The 15,003-nt window shown below is 39.6% G+C and overlaps 2 protein-coding genes across 2 annotated transcripts in view; both read left to right on the top strand.

Moving 5' to 3' along the window:
* The window catches only part of MORC1 (MORC family CW-type zinc finger 1), a 162,134-nt gene extending 161,671 nt beyond the window's left edge, over positions 1-463 (top strand). The window contains exon 26 of the mRNA XM_053903323.1: positions 97-463. Coding sequence (XP_053759298.1) covers positions 97-456 — 360 coding nt within the window. The 3' untranslated portion in view covers positions 457-463. The remainder of the gene's footprint in view (positions 1-96) is intronic.
* Positions 464-6,869: 6,406 nt separating this feature from the next.
* GUCA1C (guanylate cyclase activator 1C) overlaps positions 6,870-15,003 on the top strand; it is a 31,936-nt gene continuing 23,802 nt past the window's right edge. Inside the window, exon 1 of the mRNA XM_019448290.2 lies at positions 6,870-7,266. Coding sequence (XP_019303835.1) covers positions 7,063-7,266 — 204 coding nt within the window. The 5' untranslated portion in view covers positions 6,870-7,062. The remainder of the gene's footprint in view (positions 7,267-15,003) is intronic.

Genomic DNA, 15,003 nt, shown 5'->3' with positions numbered 1-15,003 from the left:
TGTGTGCAGAATTGGAATATGAAATCGCTTGCTGATATGAGGAGGGAAAGTAATACTTTAAAAATATACTAAAACTGTTTTTGAAAACATTCCCAGATCCAGCATGTTTACATGGTCCAATATGAAAGAGAACTAAAGAGAAAAATACAGTCCATTATCTACGAAGCAAATACAAGAGGAGTGGTTAATGAAATATCTCTGGGACAATGTGAAGCAAAAAGAAAACTTACTGAAGACAAACTGAATAATCTTCGGGTAAAACTGGCAATATTGTTGCAGAAACTTCAGCTGGTAGGTAATGCAATTTTGAGTAGTAGGAATATACCTTGTGGAAAGAGCATTCAGCCAGCTTCCTCCTCTGACATTGTCATCCACTTATTGGCTTTGGACGAGTCATTTAACCCAGCCCTTATTCTCCATGTAAGGATATTGAAATTGTACATAAATGAATTTTGAAAGTATACATGAGGTCTGCTATTTTTTCTCTTACAAAAATTAGAACCTTTGCTTGTGCTGTTGGTGTAGTTTGGTCACCCCGTCTCCTCAATAGTATATTTCCATTAGGATTTTTTTTTCTCATTTTATTAAACAACAAAATGTTATAATTCTCATCCCAGTACATAAATAAAAATAGACTCTTCTAATCTTTGAGGAGAGGTTAGAGACTTCAGGAAACACTGTAGGGGTATGCTGTGCATCTTGTTTGGATATATGAACACATAATGAACAGGGCTGCTATGATGGGTTGAGCTAATGAGGAAAAGCCTATCTTATTTCTACAGCATATAGAAATGCTGGATAGAACACATAAAATAAAAAGTATGTAGCCGTGGTTGAAAAGTCTTTCTGCAGCTGCTAGAAATAAATTGAGAAATCAACAGAGAGTCTAAGAAGCATGTGGAATTTTGTATTCAGACACAGGTCCTGAGTCTGGGACAGGAGACAGGGCCCTCCTAGGCCACGTAAGGTGTGAGAGCAGGACCTGAATGCCCCGAGAGAGCCCTGACTGAGGAGTGGAGGGTTACTTCGTCCAGGAAGGGGGTGGGGGAGAGACCAGGAAACTGGCACTCATCAGTATGGTATACGTGATGAGCCTGGGCTTTGAAGCCAGGCTGCCTGGGTTTCAGTCGGCTGTGAACATTTCAAGGTGAATCTGTTCCTCTTTCACAAAATATATGTCCTTTGGGTTATTTGGGATTTCTCTTATATTAAATACAAAATGAAACTCAGAAAATCTTTTTTGCTTAATTTGAGTATATAGCCAAAAAAGATACCACCCTCCCTCTACCTTGGGTGGTCTAGGCAACAGCTGAAATATTTCCGTGTTGAAATAAAAAAGGACGCTTAATGCTGTTTCCACATATGGTAATTTTATCTGTGCTTCTATCGACGGTACTACCAAAGTCATTATTTGAGTTCATTTATTGCCGGAAGAGTGGGATTCGAGTACAGCTCCTTTTGGTTCTTTTCGCTGCAAAAGGCGGCAAAAGTTTTTATGTGTGAAAAGTCTGGTACGGAGCCCGCCACCATGGGACGGTTTCAGCGATGATTGTTGTTTTACTACAAAACACTAGAGACACCAAAGAAATTCTATATAATAAAAGTGCGATACTACTATCAAAAAAAGTTCATAAAAATTATTGGTTTTCATAATAGCAAATCTATGTGTAGCTAGGGAAAAAAATGAAAGAATAATGATTAACTCTTCCTTCTATGCCAAACCCCTAGGCTACCGCACAGCAGCCAGAGTAATTGTATGAATTTAATTGGCTCGATTCACAAAGTTTGGTAAGGAGGGGAAGGGCTTTAGCCTGCAGAGTGAGCATATGACATGCTTCATCTAGTATCATTGGAGAGGTACTCAAAGGGCTCCTGCCCAAATATATTTTACTCTCATCCCTGACTTGAAATTTCTATTTTCACGGCCTCTGAATGCCAGAGCCACCTCACTGGCACAGAGTGAAGACAAGAGAGGAGATAGATGGACATCCATCCAAAGTGGATGGACAGAGCAGGTACTTGAAGAGGCTGGGGACAGAACCAACCTGAAGTCCTAGAAGGAAGTGTGCTTTGCCAGGCAGAGAGCAAAGGATTAGATGGACTGAGGGCCGTCAGTGTCAGAAGGGTGACACAGGGCATCCCTCAGGGCCAGTGAATATCTGAAAATCTAGGGGAACATGAATATCATGTATGCTTGTCTGTAGGGACAGGACCCCAGTCACAAAGCTGGGCCTCAGTACTCTTCAGAGGCCTAAGGCAGAGGGAACCATGCACAAGCAGGTTAATAGAACCAGGTGAGGGATGGAGAAGCTGGGATGGTGGTGCCACACACTCACTGGGAACAGTCATAAAACTGGAAATGTCTCTGAAAGGTCCTTTCTAAGAATTCTCTTATCCAACCAGCTCAGCTGGAGAGCAGGTTGAACCCATGGGTGCTCTTGAGGGAGTGAGATTTAAGTCAGTACAGAGGCAGCATTTGTCGGGCTGTTCATGGATTAAGCAGCCCAGGGAAGGAGAGTGTGAAATTACCCAGACAGAGAAGTGGGGGAAGAACAGAAAGGTGACCCATGAGGGCACAAGCTGGGGGCTGCGGGGAAGGATGGTGGAGGGGAAGAGGAGCGACAGAGAAGTCAGAATTCACCTACTCATCTGTTCAGATTCATGAACTTTTAAAACGGGAGATGAGAGCCTATAACAGAGGAAGATGAGGTGGAAGCAGGGTGGCTTTAGGAATATGACAAGTAATTAAATAGAAGGAAAGCCAGTTGAACTTACCTCCACTAAAGAAGAAAAAAATGATTCAAGTTCCTAACCACTTGTGCGCATAAAATGAGATGAAATGCAAAAACATTTTAAGAGATTAAAAGCATTATTCCAGTGTGATGTGGGTTTCTTGCTACATGAATCGCAGGGAAGGCTGCTCAGAGGCCACCCAGATTACAAGCATAATCCCTGTAGCGTCTTCGCCTGCCATGATTGTTGATTCTCTTTTCCAGGGCGGTCCAGCAGGAGACCTGGAGCAGATTGACAGTTATTTAGAAGCTTTGCTTAAAGAAGATAATCCCCTTGTTCAGAACGCTTTGAATAAAGTAACTACAGATACAGGACACAGTCTCCTTTTAGAAAAACACTGAAAGTACTTCTCAAAATTAAATGTGAGAAAAGATATGCCCTTTTAAAAAATGCCAGTAAGAAAAAGGAAGATTCTTTTCAAACAATATTTCCCTTTGTACTCATTATTGTATGGTTTGCCCTGTTTAACTGTAAGAAAATTGTGTGCTTTAGAAATGGAGACTGATTTACAATTTACATATTTGCAGCCCTGTTCCCTAACTCTTCCTGTTATTTCAGAAACTATTTCTAGAGTTCTCCCATTTCCATGTGAGCTAGTAAGAAAGATGGAAATGTCAGTTAGGCTAAATTTTGTTTTCACTTAAATGACTTTGTTTTTGTTTTGTTTTAAACATTTTGTTTCACTTAAATGACTACTTAAAAAACTAGAAAACAGTGGTTTTCAAAATCAGTGTATAAAGGACTACAGTTAAACTTAAAACTTGTGTTGAAAAGGAAAGACCACATGCCCTGTCTCCACTACAGCCATTACTCAGTAATGCAGAAAATATAAATCCTCAGAAACTTTAATATATTGTTTATATGATAATTCTATTGTTGAGTTGGAGTAAAAGTGCAAATCTTCTAACTATAATGTGAACATATACATGTGTAAATTGTGTTTTTACATTTTCCTTGATAACTGATTATTTTTTTAAATTTAGATATGTCTACAACTTTGGACAAAAGCAATAAAACATTTAATATTTGTGGAATTGTATAATTTTAATTTTATGTACATACACATAATGCAAAATTCAGACCATGTGAGATGGAATATGGTGGAAGGTCTTCGCTCCATCCTTGTCTTTCTTTTTTTTTTTTTTTAAGTTTATTTTTTTGAGAGAGAGAGAGAAGAGGGAGAGAGTGTGAGTGGGGGAGGGGCAGAGAGAGAGAGAGGGGGAGAGAGAGAATCCCAAGCAGGCTCCTTGCTGTTCTCCCTGTTTGACATGGGCCTCATACCCATGAACTGTGAGATCATGACCTGACCCGAAATCAAGACTCAGACTCTCAACTGACAGAGCCCCCCAGCCCTCTGGTTTTGTAGTCCTATTTAGAGAAGACATTCAAATGCTGAAAGTAGAAAGAAATTCCTTGTTATAGTGATTTTAGTCATTATATTATTAAATATTTGATTTATCTAGAATTTATTTTGGTGAAAGGAGTAAGTTAAAAATCCAACTGTGTGTGTTTCCAGATAGATACAGTATTGTCCTCAAACTGTTAATTGAAAAATCAGTCTCTTCCCCATTGATCTGCACTGCCACCTTTACTGCATGTCAAATTCCTATTTGTATTTGGGCCAAGTTCTGTAAAAAATGTCTATTATTTTTCATTGATTGTTCCATCTTTTCTCACATTGGACCCAAGTTGTTTTGGTAGGGATAGTCAATAATTTTATATTTGAGAATTTTCTTTTGTATCTTTGCATGTTTAATTCTTATCGAGACTTAGAATTAGCTTTTTTAGTCAACACCCACCCCTCCCCTCGAACTTTATTTGCATTTTGTTTGGCGTATGGTGGTATGATAGATTAAGGTAGAATTGCCTTTTTCAAATATCAAGTCTTTCTACCCCAAACCAAAATATGCCTTTTTGTATGTTCAAGTCTTTATTGGTACCCTGTATTAGCATTTAAAATTTTTCTTCAAATATGTCCAGCACATTCTAGTTAAATTTATTGTAATTTAGATTTATTCTTTGACCTTTTATAAATGAAGACTTTTCCCCATTATCTTATAACTAGTTAATGTTTTATGTAGCAGGATTCCTGAGTTTGGGATATCAATATTGTATCCAATATAAGAATTCTTATAGTATTTGGAATAGTTTTTTTTTTTTCTTTTTAATTTTTTTTTTTTCAACGTTTTTAATTTATTTTTGGGACAGAGAGAGACAGAGCATGAACGGGGGAGGGGCAGAGAGAGAGGGAGACACAGAATCGGAAACAGGCTCCAAGCCATCAGCCCAGAGCCCGACGCGGGGCTCGAACTCACGGACCGCGAGATCGTGACCTGGCTGAAGTCGGACGCTTAACCGACTGCGCCACCCAGGCGCCCCTGGAATAGCTTTAAACGTTTTTTTCTGTATCAGCAAGTAATCATTATGCAGATTTTTTGAAAAGCATAATTTACATGAAGAAACACAGTTTCCAGATCTCAGGTCCTTGTATTCTTGATTTATCCAAAATTTTCCTTCCACAGGGGATTTTCTTGGCCCCTTGAAAACTTTCATTACCTTCCTCTTGCATCATCGGTAGCCATTCTTTTTTTTTTTTAACTAAAAATTGGTGATTAATAACTGTTAATGGTGATAAGAAGTCAATGCCTCTGAGCATCCTGGCAAACCATTAGAGACTGCACAGGGACTTCCCCAGAGACTGGCTTTGGAAGATTGTAGCAGGACCCTCCTCCTATTTCCTACCAGGACCGAGTCCTATTATCTCATCTTCTTTCTTTTTACTCTGCCTAAGAAATCTCACCTACTCTAATGGTTTCAAGTAATACTTATAAGTGAAGGTGTTCCAAATTTCGATAACCTTACTGAATACATGTTATTTAACTGTAATTATGGGTTCAAATTTTTTTCTACTTAAAGTCTACCTTGGTATGTGTGCAACAAAATTAATCATATATATCCTAGCTACCCCCGTTTCCTGTCAAGGCCCCAAAGGCTCCAGTCCTTGGGGAACCTGGGGTTTTGAATAGGTAATAAGTTAGGACTAAGGAATAGTAACTTAAGAGAGAAACTGGACTTAGGAACTGAGTCAATATGAGAATTGGGGGAAAAATGGAGTGAGGTTAGGAGGGGATAACCATGCTTGGGACCAAATGACCCTAGGTGGAAAGAATGTAATTCTGTTACTCCTACGTATGGTTGGCAGCAAGATGGCTTGAGGATCACACAGGGCAGTTCCTTTCCATTACTGGACCATGGAGACGGTTCTTATGGTCATTTGCTCAGTTTTCAATTCCTGTGCAACTGGGGCTTGACTCAGACAAGATTAGCTTGGGAACTGGAGTGGGACAAAGTTAGCAGGCAGAGGGCCTGGGTAGAAGCGGATTTGAAAGACAGAAAATACAGAAACAGAAAAAAAAGAAAAAGATGAGGTGCCTGGGTGGCTCAGTCTGTTGAGCATCCGACTCTTGATTTCGGCTCAGGTCATGATCTCACGGTCCATGAGATAGAGCCCTGCATGGGACTCTGTGCTGCCAGCGTGGAGCCTACTTGGGATTCTCTCCCTCCCTCTCTCTTTGCCTCTCCCTGGCTGTGTGAGCATGCCTGCATACACGCTGTCTCAAAGTAAAGAAGAGAAAATGCCAGAAGACACAGCTCAACATGTCCCTTTATCTGCACATCAACAACATCACATCAACATTTTTACTGCTGATAATATGGTTATCTCTACCCATTTCCCTCTTCTCTACAGAGACTTCCTTTAAATTTAGCAATACTCAATGTATAATTTTTCCATGGTTTTAATAGTTTTTACATCTAAATTTATTTTCACAATATTTAGGTATGAAAAAGCAAATATCCTTGTTACTGTTTTATAGATGGGAACAGTGAGACTGTAGAAACTAAGTAATGTTTCAGTCCCAGGCTTCCTGAATGCAACTCAGAGTTCCTTCCATTAGACGCCCCTCCTCAATGTAGGCATAATTAATGGCTAACAATATGGCAAGGACAATGCCTCTGCCCTTCACAGAAAACTGTATCTCTGAATGGCAGCACAATCCCATCAGCGATAAATGACCTAGTCTTAAAACTGTACAGATGAGTTAATCTCACTGGCTTTCTATTCTTATTTAGCCTATAGCTGTAAGAGGGTTAGACTAGCTTTCTAAAGGCATATGTTAGCCTCCAGTTCTAGTGAAGAAGTGAGGAACTAAATTGGGAGAGACCATACGTGAAAACAACCTGAGAAAAAGCTGCAGACTGTGAGTCACGATGGGAAATAATGAATCCATAGCTGGTGGTCAGAAAGCAGTTCCTGCTAAAGAGACCTATGTGTGGTACAAAAAATTTATGAGGGAATATCCATCGGGCCTGCAAACACTGCATGAATTCAAGACACTCTTGGGTCTGCAAGGTCTGAATCAAAAAGCCAATCAACATGTTGATCAAGTCTATAATACCTTTGACATGAACAAGGTAAGTCCTTTACTTTTTATTTGGCAATGGTTCTGCATTTTCCCCTCTGTAAAAATATGAAATAGCCTGAGGTAAAACGTGTGCATCTCACTGAACAGGGAGGTCTTCAGAGAACCCACAGCTTGTAGGTAAGTGAGTCATTAAACACATTTAGCACTGACGGCATGAAAGTAATTGGGAACTAGCCTCTCCACTCTTGGAAATGTTCTGCATGTAGCGAGTTATTTTAAAACCAAATTAAATCTCAGCGTGGAATTCTAATGCTATCGTTTAAACAAATCTAATAAGTGCAGATTGATTTACAAAGACTGTTTTCAAAGTATTTAATGTGTTGGTGACATTTTATAGAAAAGCAAATTACAGGAATCTGCTTTAAAAAGTGTGATTGCATCTAGATTGGCAGGTAAAATCAATACAAATTTGCCAACATGTTGTTTGTACTCAGAAGTTGGAATGCTGGAATAGTTTTTCATATCTGACCAATTTAGTTGGAGGAAAAACAAAACAATTTACAGTTTTAAATTCAGATAAATTTTAGTTTCTAAAGATTGTCACTGAACTATTGTTCTGAATTTACTCACTCCTAAGGAGTTGCAGCATATTTAATTTTCAAGTCCTGAAAAAATACAAAGATGAGGAGAAAAAAAATGGGGAACAGAAAAAAATAAGACAAAAAAGTAACAATCTGACCAACCAGGCCAGAATTCTTCCTGCCTACTTTTCCTTGTGCATTTCTGTTGTTTTTTACCTGTATATTTCAAAATGGGCTGATGCCATCTGGAATAAAAGGGAAAGGGGAAATACCACTCACTGAAAAATAGATGACTTTAGAAGGCTGTGTGTGAGAATAGATGAGGCAGAAGTGGTAATTAAAACAATTGACTGTCCTTTGGGATGTATGGAATCTAGAGCAGCCCTTTGAGCCCTTTTCCAAATAAAAACAAACCAAAACAATAGATAACTTAAAAGGAGGTACCAGCCAAGAACTAGGGAAAACTGAACGTGTGCAAAATTAACAGCTATTTTAATTCTTGTAATAATGTTGGGAGCAGATTTCTTTCAGGACATTGTCTTTTAGGACATGTTCTTTGTTATCAAGTGTGAGTGAAACACTGCCTGCTTAGTATGACGGTGTTTTCCTCCTCATAAATTTGACTTAGTGTGGATGCAAACAAACTGTTCTGCCCCCAAGGAGTTTACAAATCAGTGGGAAAATGAGGCAGATTCTGCTTTTGTTCTTGACGTTGAAACATGTTCTAGATATGCTATAAGCTGAATTTTTGTGCTCCCCCAACCTTAAAACCGCTTATTACTTTAACAGCAAATATGGGATTAATGGGAAATAGAAAATTGCAATTTTGGATAAGCAGGCTATGGCAAAGCCATAGGCAAGTATGCAGAGCAAAGGAGAGGAACGCTCTAGTACAGAGGAAAGGGTGAAATCAGGAAGGCTTTTATAAACAAAAAGTCAGTTGGAGTAAACTGGGAGTTTGAGGTATAGTGGCTTTTTATTGTCTCAGTTGTTTGTGACAATATCTCATTGGCTGGGTTGTTGCCAGGGTCAAGGGGTGGGGCCCTTTTTCCTCCTGCTGGGGTGGTAAAGAAGTAGAATCAGCAAGCAAGCAAGATGCAGTCTCTTCCTGTTGGGTCAGCAATTGACAAGGAGTGGTAGGGTGTGTAAGCTCCCCCTGCTAGCCTCCCGACTCCATTCTAAATAAGGGTTCCTTTTTTATCTGTCACAAACTTAAATTATGGTGAAATCTAAACCACTCCCCACCCACATTATAGTATTTGGAGGTGGGGTCTTTGGGAGGTAATTAGGTCATGAGGGCAGAGCCTTCATGATTGGGATTAGTTGGATTACAAAGAGACAGACCCCAGAGAGTTTCCTCCTTCATGTGAGGACACAGTGAGAAGGCTGATTGTCGATGAACCAGTAGGTGGGCTCTCACCAGACACAGAATCTGCTTGAGCCTTGATCTTGAATTCCCTCACTTAAAGAACTGTGAGAAATAAATTTCCGAGTATTTTAAGCCACCCAGTCTATGGTATTTTTGTTATAAGAGCCTGAAGTGACCAGGACAGGGCACAGTGTGCATGTTGGCATGTTGTCTCTCTGTCTCTGCCTACGTATGAATCTCGCAGCCCTCGCTGCCTTTCTCTCTGCCGTTGTATGTTTCGCTCTTTGTGTGGCTGCTGCTGTCCCACTGTGCCTGCTGCCCGCTGTAAGCAACCCATTTCACAGTGGAAGTCTTTTACTCTAGATTGCAGCTTCTGAGACTCTGACAGAACTCCCGAGAGGTTAGAAGATGAGCTATTAGGAGGGTTTTTTTTTTTTTTAGTTATTCTTCAAAGTAACTGGTGACATGTCCCATGCCAGAGATTTTGTTGTTAACCCAATGTTTGTGGAAGCACTGCATGTCAGCGGTTCACATGCAAGAACAGGAACATGTGACAAGGAGCGCTGGGCAGAAACCAGAAGTGTTGTCAAAACGAAGCCTGCTGCCGAGGCAGCTGGGGCAGACAGTGTTCAGATAAGCAATCTGGGCGTGTGTACCATTGGAGTGTCCTCTCGGGGCCAGTCGTGGGACGGCCAAGCCCATCTCAGGAGCTTCATTTAAATGACTTGGAAGGTCTGCTGGTATTCATGATTTATCATCGAGATTTTATGTTTGCTTAGGAAGCAAGCAAATCTAGGCGGTGATGACTAATGCCACACAAGGTGTGGGGACCTTGATATAAAATCAGGTTGTAAAATGAGAAGAGTAAGGATGGTTCTTTATCAAGTGACAGTAAGAAATGATATGCAATTAATGCACAGGAAAACAAAAAAGCCATATATTTAATTAGATCAATAAAACTGTCAGCTGCCCAGCACCGTGGAGGATTTGCTCTTTCTTGGAGCTCCGCTTCAGTGTTAGCTATTCTGGATGGAAGTCACTACAAAGTGCATTTCATACTTTCCTGCCTCCTCAAAGTACCGGTAAAACCTTTTTTGATATCAGAGTCATTGTTATGAACATTGGTTGTTATGTTTTTGGAATACCACGAAGCAGCCATGCCTATTGAAGTTGCTGGGGCTAAGTTTCCTGTTGTTACAAATCCTGAAAATAATGTGCTTTTGTCATTTTTGCTTTTTATTGTTTTTCTCTTTCCCTGCTGTCAAACACACCTTTCCCAGCTTTCTGATTGTTCTAATAATAATGAGCTTCCAATCTCTTTTTACTCTGCCATTTCTCACCTGGCTTTGGCTTGTACTCAAGTTCACTAAACATACTAGAATAGTGCTTAAAGTGGAAATAGATCGTGAAGGTTAGACTGTAAAGTTTATATCAATTCCTTTGGCTAATCACACACCCTTGTAAGCATCTCCTTGTCGCTCAGTAACAATAGTGTTTGAGATGTGTCTGACACTGTTTTAGGCACAGTACATAGACTAACGCATTCAACATCACAGAATTAATAGAACCTGCTTTAAGGTAGCGGCCATAAATTTGGCACCTCAGACCTTCCCAGAAGGTAATTGACCAGGGCCCCAGTGCACAGCTTTGAAATCCTTCACCGCACGCACTGAGTCTGTGCTTGGGTTTAGGTTATCACCAATGTTGGAGTGCAGCAGGAATAATAAAGCCAACCCATTCTTAAGATTCAGGATTCCTTTGTCAGCAGGCTTTGACTAAAGGATTCCCTGGTGGCTTTGTCAAGCTGTAGGTTTCAAGAGTGCCTAGGACACTTCTGTCCAAACTTCTTTTACACCCTTCTTTAGCTGGGTCGGATTAGCTCACTCAGCCTTTCCTGACATCTTTCCTGCTTACTTCCACACACCATTTCTCCAAATAAAATCTTTAAATTGGGATTAATAGGTCTAATATCCAATGAATAAGAGTCACAGAAAAAGAGCTCAGAGAGAATGTAGGGTTATAACAAAACAAACCAGAAAAATTTTCCAGACCTATTAGACACATGTTTCACAAGGGCCCAGTACAATAAATAGAGATTGACTGACAGCATATGCATAGATTTTTTTGTTTTGTTTTTTTTTAAGAGAGAAAATGCATGGGGGAGAGGTGCAAAGCAAGAGAGACAGAATCTCAAGCAGGCTTCACGTGGAGCCTGATGCGGGGCTTGATCCCACAACCTGGGGATCATAACCTAAGCCAAAATCAAGAGAGGTATCTCAACCAACTGAGCCACTCAGGCACCCTGAGAAAAAATATTAAAAAAAAAAAATTTTATGTTTAGTACAGACAGAGAGACAGAGTGTAAGTGGGGGAGGGGCAGAGAGAAAGGGAGGCACAGAATCTGAAGCAGGCTCCAGTCTGCCAGCACAGAGCCCAACAGGGGTCTCAAACTTGTAAACCATGAGATCATGACCTGAGCCAAAGTCGGACACTTAACCAACTGAGCCACCTAGGTGCCCTCTGAGAAAAATTTTAAACAGGGATAAAGAGACGATCCTAAAATCTAAAAAGAAAAAAAATGAAAGTCAAAATAACAGTGAACTTCCTAACACCTACACTAGAGACTTAAGAGTAAATGGAGAAACGCCTCCAAAATTCTGATGGTGAAAAAAATCAAGCCAAATCAAATGTAAGGAGAGAATAAAAACAGGCAGTGACTAAAAAAATATCCTTCACATTTATTTTTTCTTAGGAAGCTACTGGAGCAGGTACTTCAGCAAAAAAGAGGGAGTATATCAACAAAGAGAGAGAGAGTGAATCCAACATAGGAAAACAGATATGGACAGTCTTGGGTCATGGAGATGAAAACTCCAAATCAACAGCTATACAGAAACCTCAGTGTACTGCTAATCCAGATTGTAAAGGGAGAAGGGGGACTCTGGGAGAAAGACCTGAAAAAATGACACCGATAGATTATCTATTGTGCTTGAGGATTTCAAAAACAATATAAATTTACTAATTTATATTTAACCAATCTGATGGTCCCTTTAAAAAAATTAACAAGGTGAAATACAAAGAAAATTATTGAAATTTAAATGAAATAACTTTAATTTTTTTTTATTATGAAAACTTCACACATATACAAAGGCAGAGAGAATAATCTAATGATACTCTCATAGACCAATCATCCATCTTCAACAATTATTAAAATTCAGTCACTTTCATCTCATCTGTCCTCCTACATTTTTATTTTTTATTTTTTTAAATTTAGACTTTCTGGAAAAAGTTTTTCATTCCAGTTAACAGACAGTGTTATACTAGTTCCAGGTGTACAATATAGTGATTCAACAGTTTCATACACCATCCAGTGCTCATCACAACAAGTGCACTCCTTAGTCCCCATCACCTGTTTCATCCATCCCCCTACTCCCCTCTGGTAACTATCAGTTTGTTCTCTATAGTTAAGAGTTTGTCTTTTGGTTTCTCTTTTTTTTTCCTTTGTTTGTTTTGTTTCTTAAATTCCACATATAAGTGAAATCATATGGTATTTGTCTTTGACTGACTTATTTCACTTAGCATTGTTCTCTAGCTTCATCCATGTTGTTGCAACTGACAAGATTTCATTTTTTTTTTATGACTGAATAATGTTCCACTGTGTATGTGAATTTGTATATGTATATGTACACACATACCACATCTTTATCCATTCATCAATCAGTGGACACTTGGGCTGCTTCCATATCTTAGCTATTATAAATAATGCTACCATAAACATAGGGGTGCATGTACCCTTTAAGCATACCTTTTTATTGTTTCTTGATTTGAGTTTGGATCCAAACAAGGTCCATACATGGAAATTGGTGGTTATGACTCTTAAATCTGTTTTTTTCTATAATAGATCCCTAGTCACCTCCTTCCTCCCACCCCCCCCTCCCCATTTATGCCATTGATTTGTTGGGGAAGGTGAGTTATTAGTTCTGTAGAATATTCTGCATTCTGGATTTAGTTGATTGCTTTCTTATCTTCAAATTACCAGTAAATTGGTATTTAGCTGTGGAAGCTTAAATAGATTCAGATTGATTTGCTTGGCAAAAATACTTCATAAGCACATAATTATTGGTTGTCTCACTTTTCATGGATTGTCCATTAGGTTCAGGAGATGTCAGCCTGACAATGATGAGGTAATTATTAACTCCATATAAAATACTGAAGTCAGTAATTTTGGTTCATCAATGGGTTATACGGGGAACAAAATTTACTAGTCATTAAAATTAAACTCTCAACTTTTAGATTAACCCACAGTTGTGAGAGTATGGACGAAGAACTGTGGTTGCTCAGAAATGTTTAACGACTAGTTCTTCCATGGGAGAAAAGCCCTGGTAACATGTTGATTTCCATGGTGTAAATACTCCCACCATGGTCAATTTCGAGCTACCAACCATTTAATAGTTGGCCTGCAAAATTCCTGAAAATTTGACAATCTGCTCACACCAGCAGATACAGTAGGTTCCAGCACACTACGTGGATATATATGAGGGTCATAGAACTAAATGCCTGTCATTTGCTATAACGGGAAATAAATAGGTAATGTCTAGAATTGATAAATCTCAGCATAAGTAGAATAAGCATCATGACAAGCATGTAAACAAAGGCTAGGAAAAATAACCAGAAAGTCCAAAGTTTTCAATTATAGTTTAGTTTCGTTTTAGTTTAGTTTAATTTTGAGTTTAATGTCAATTATGGATTAGTAATAAAAACTGATTAAAAAGCCTAATGATAAAAAAGCAGATTTAAAAAAGAAAACACAAAAGGTATTAGCACGTCTTTGTAGGTGAGGTAAGTGAAAGAAACTATACTCAAAATTGGTCTGTCTCTGCAAGGGACAACATAGATTCCTTCCTTTCTACAACTATGAATTGTCCATTCCATTATGGAAACCCTATGGACTCCAAAGATGAGGGTCCAGCCTGGCCCAAACATGGTAGTGAGTAACCTTGTCTAAAACAAAGTCTCCATGAAAAAGTACAACACGGTGTAAGCGTGTGGTTCTTGTGGTCTGTGTTAAACCCACACAGGGTGGATGGCGGAACTTGAAGGTAGGTGGGGGCTCCAAGCACTGGCTGTGCTGCCGCCACTTTAATAGTTTGCTAACCATTTGTGCTCTTGATTTGCTGGGGAAAGTGCATCACTGCTGAGGTAGAAGCTGATTGCGAGGCTGGTCATTAGAGCTGGGTCTGGGGCAGACCCATTTTCACAGAACCACAGTGAAGATGATGATGTCACCGGCTACTGGGTCCTAAAAGGCAGTGAATGTGGACAGAGGCCGCACTATTCTCACCTTAGCGTTGTGTCCTTCACCTGGAGATTGATGCAAAATGCCCAGTTCCCTGGAAACAGCTTCCTGTTGGGGGCATGAACCTGCACTCTGGTCTCTATGCACCCAGAAAAAACCGAACGAGTGCTCAATTCCAGGCAGAGCCTGGCAAGGAAAGAAGCCACCCAGCACTGCTCTTCTGCCTTTGCGCTCCAGCCACACTGCTTTCTTCACACTAGATGTGCAGTTTGCTCTTCCCCTGTACTTTCTCTTTTTAAGTACAAGTGCTGCATGAATTCATGTCGTGAAACCACACTGCAGAAACATGAAGAATAAAAACAAATGAATCATCCCCTTCAAATCCTGCATGCGTCCCCAGACCAGCCACCTACCTTAGTGGCATAAAGCAGATGTGACAAATATTTACTGAGTGATTAAATAAAATAACAGAAGGGACAACTTGAGTATCCTCACTTTTATATATGCCCTTTTTTCCCTTTCCATTCCTCTCTCCTTCCCTCC

This window comes from Panthera pardus, unplaced genomic scaffold, assembly GCF_024362965.1.
Source record: "Panthera pardus isolate Hobbes unplaced genomic scaffold, ASM2436296v1 HiC_scaffold_16, whole genome shotgun sequence".
Classification (NCBI taxonomy): domain Eukaryota; kingdom Metazoa; phylum Chordata; class Mammalia; order Carnivora; family Felidae; genus Panthera; species Panthera pardus.
Note: the sequence above shows the minus strand (reverse complement) of the source record. Positions and strands in the feature narration are given on the sequence as shown.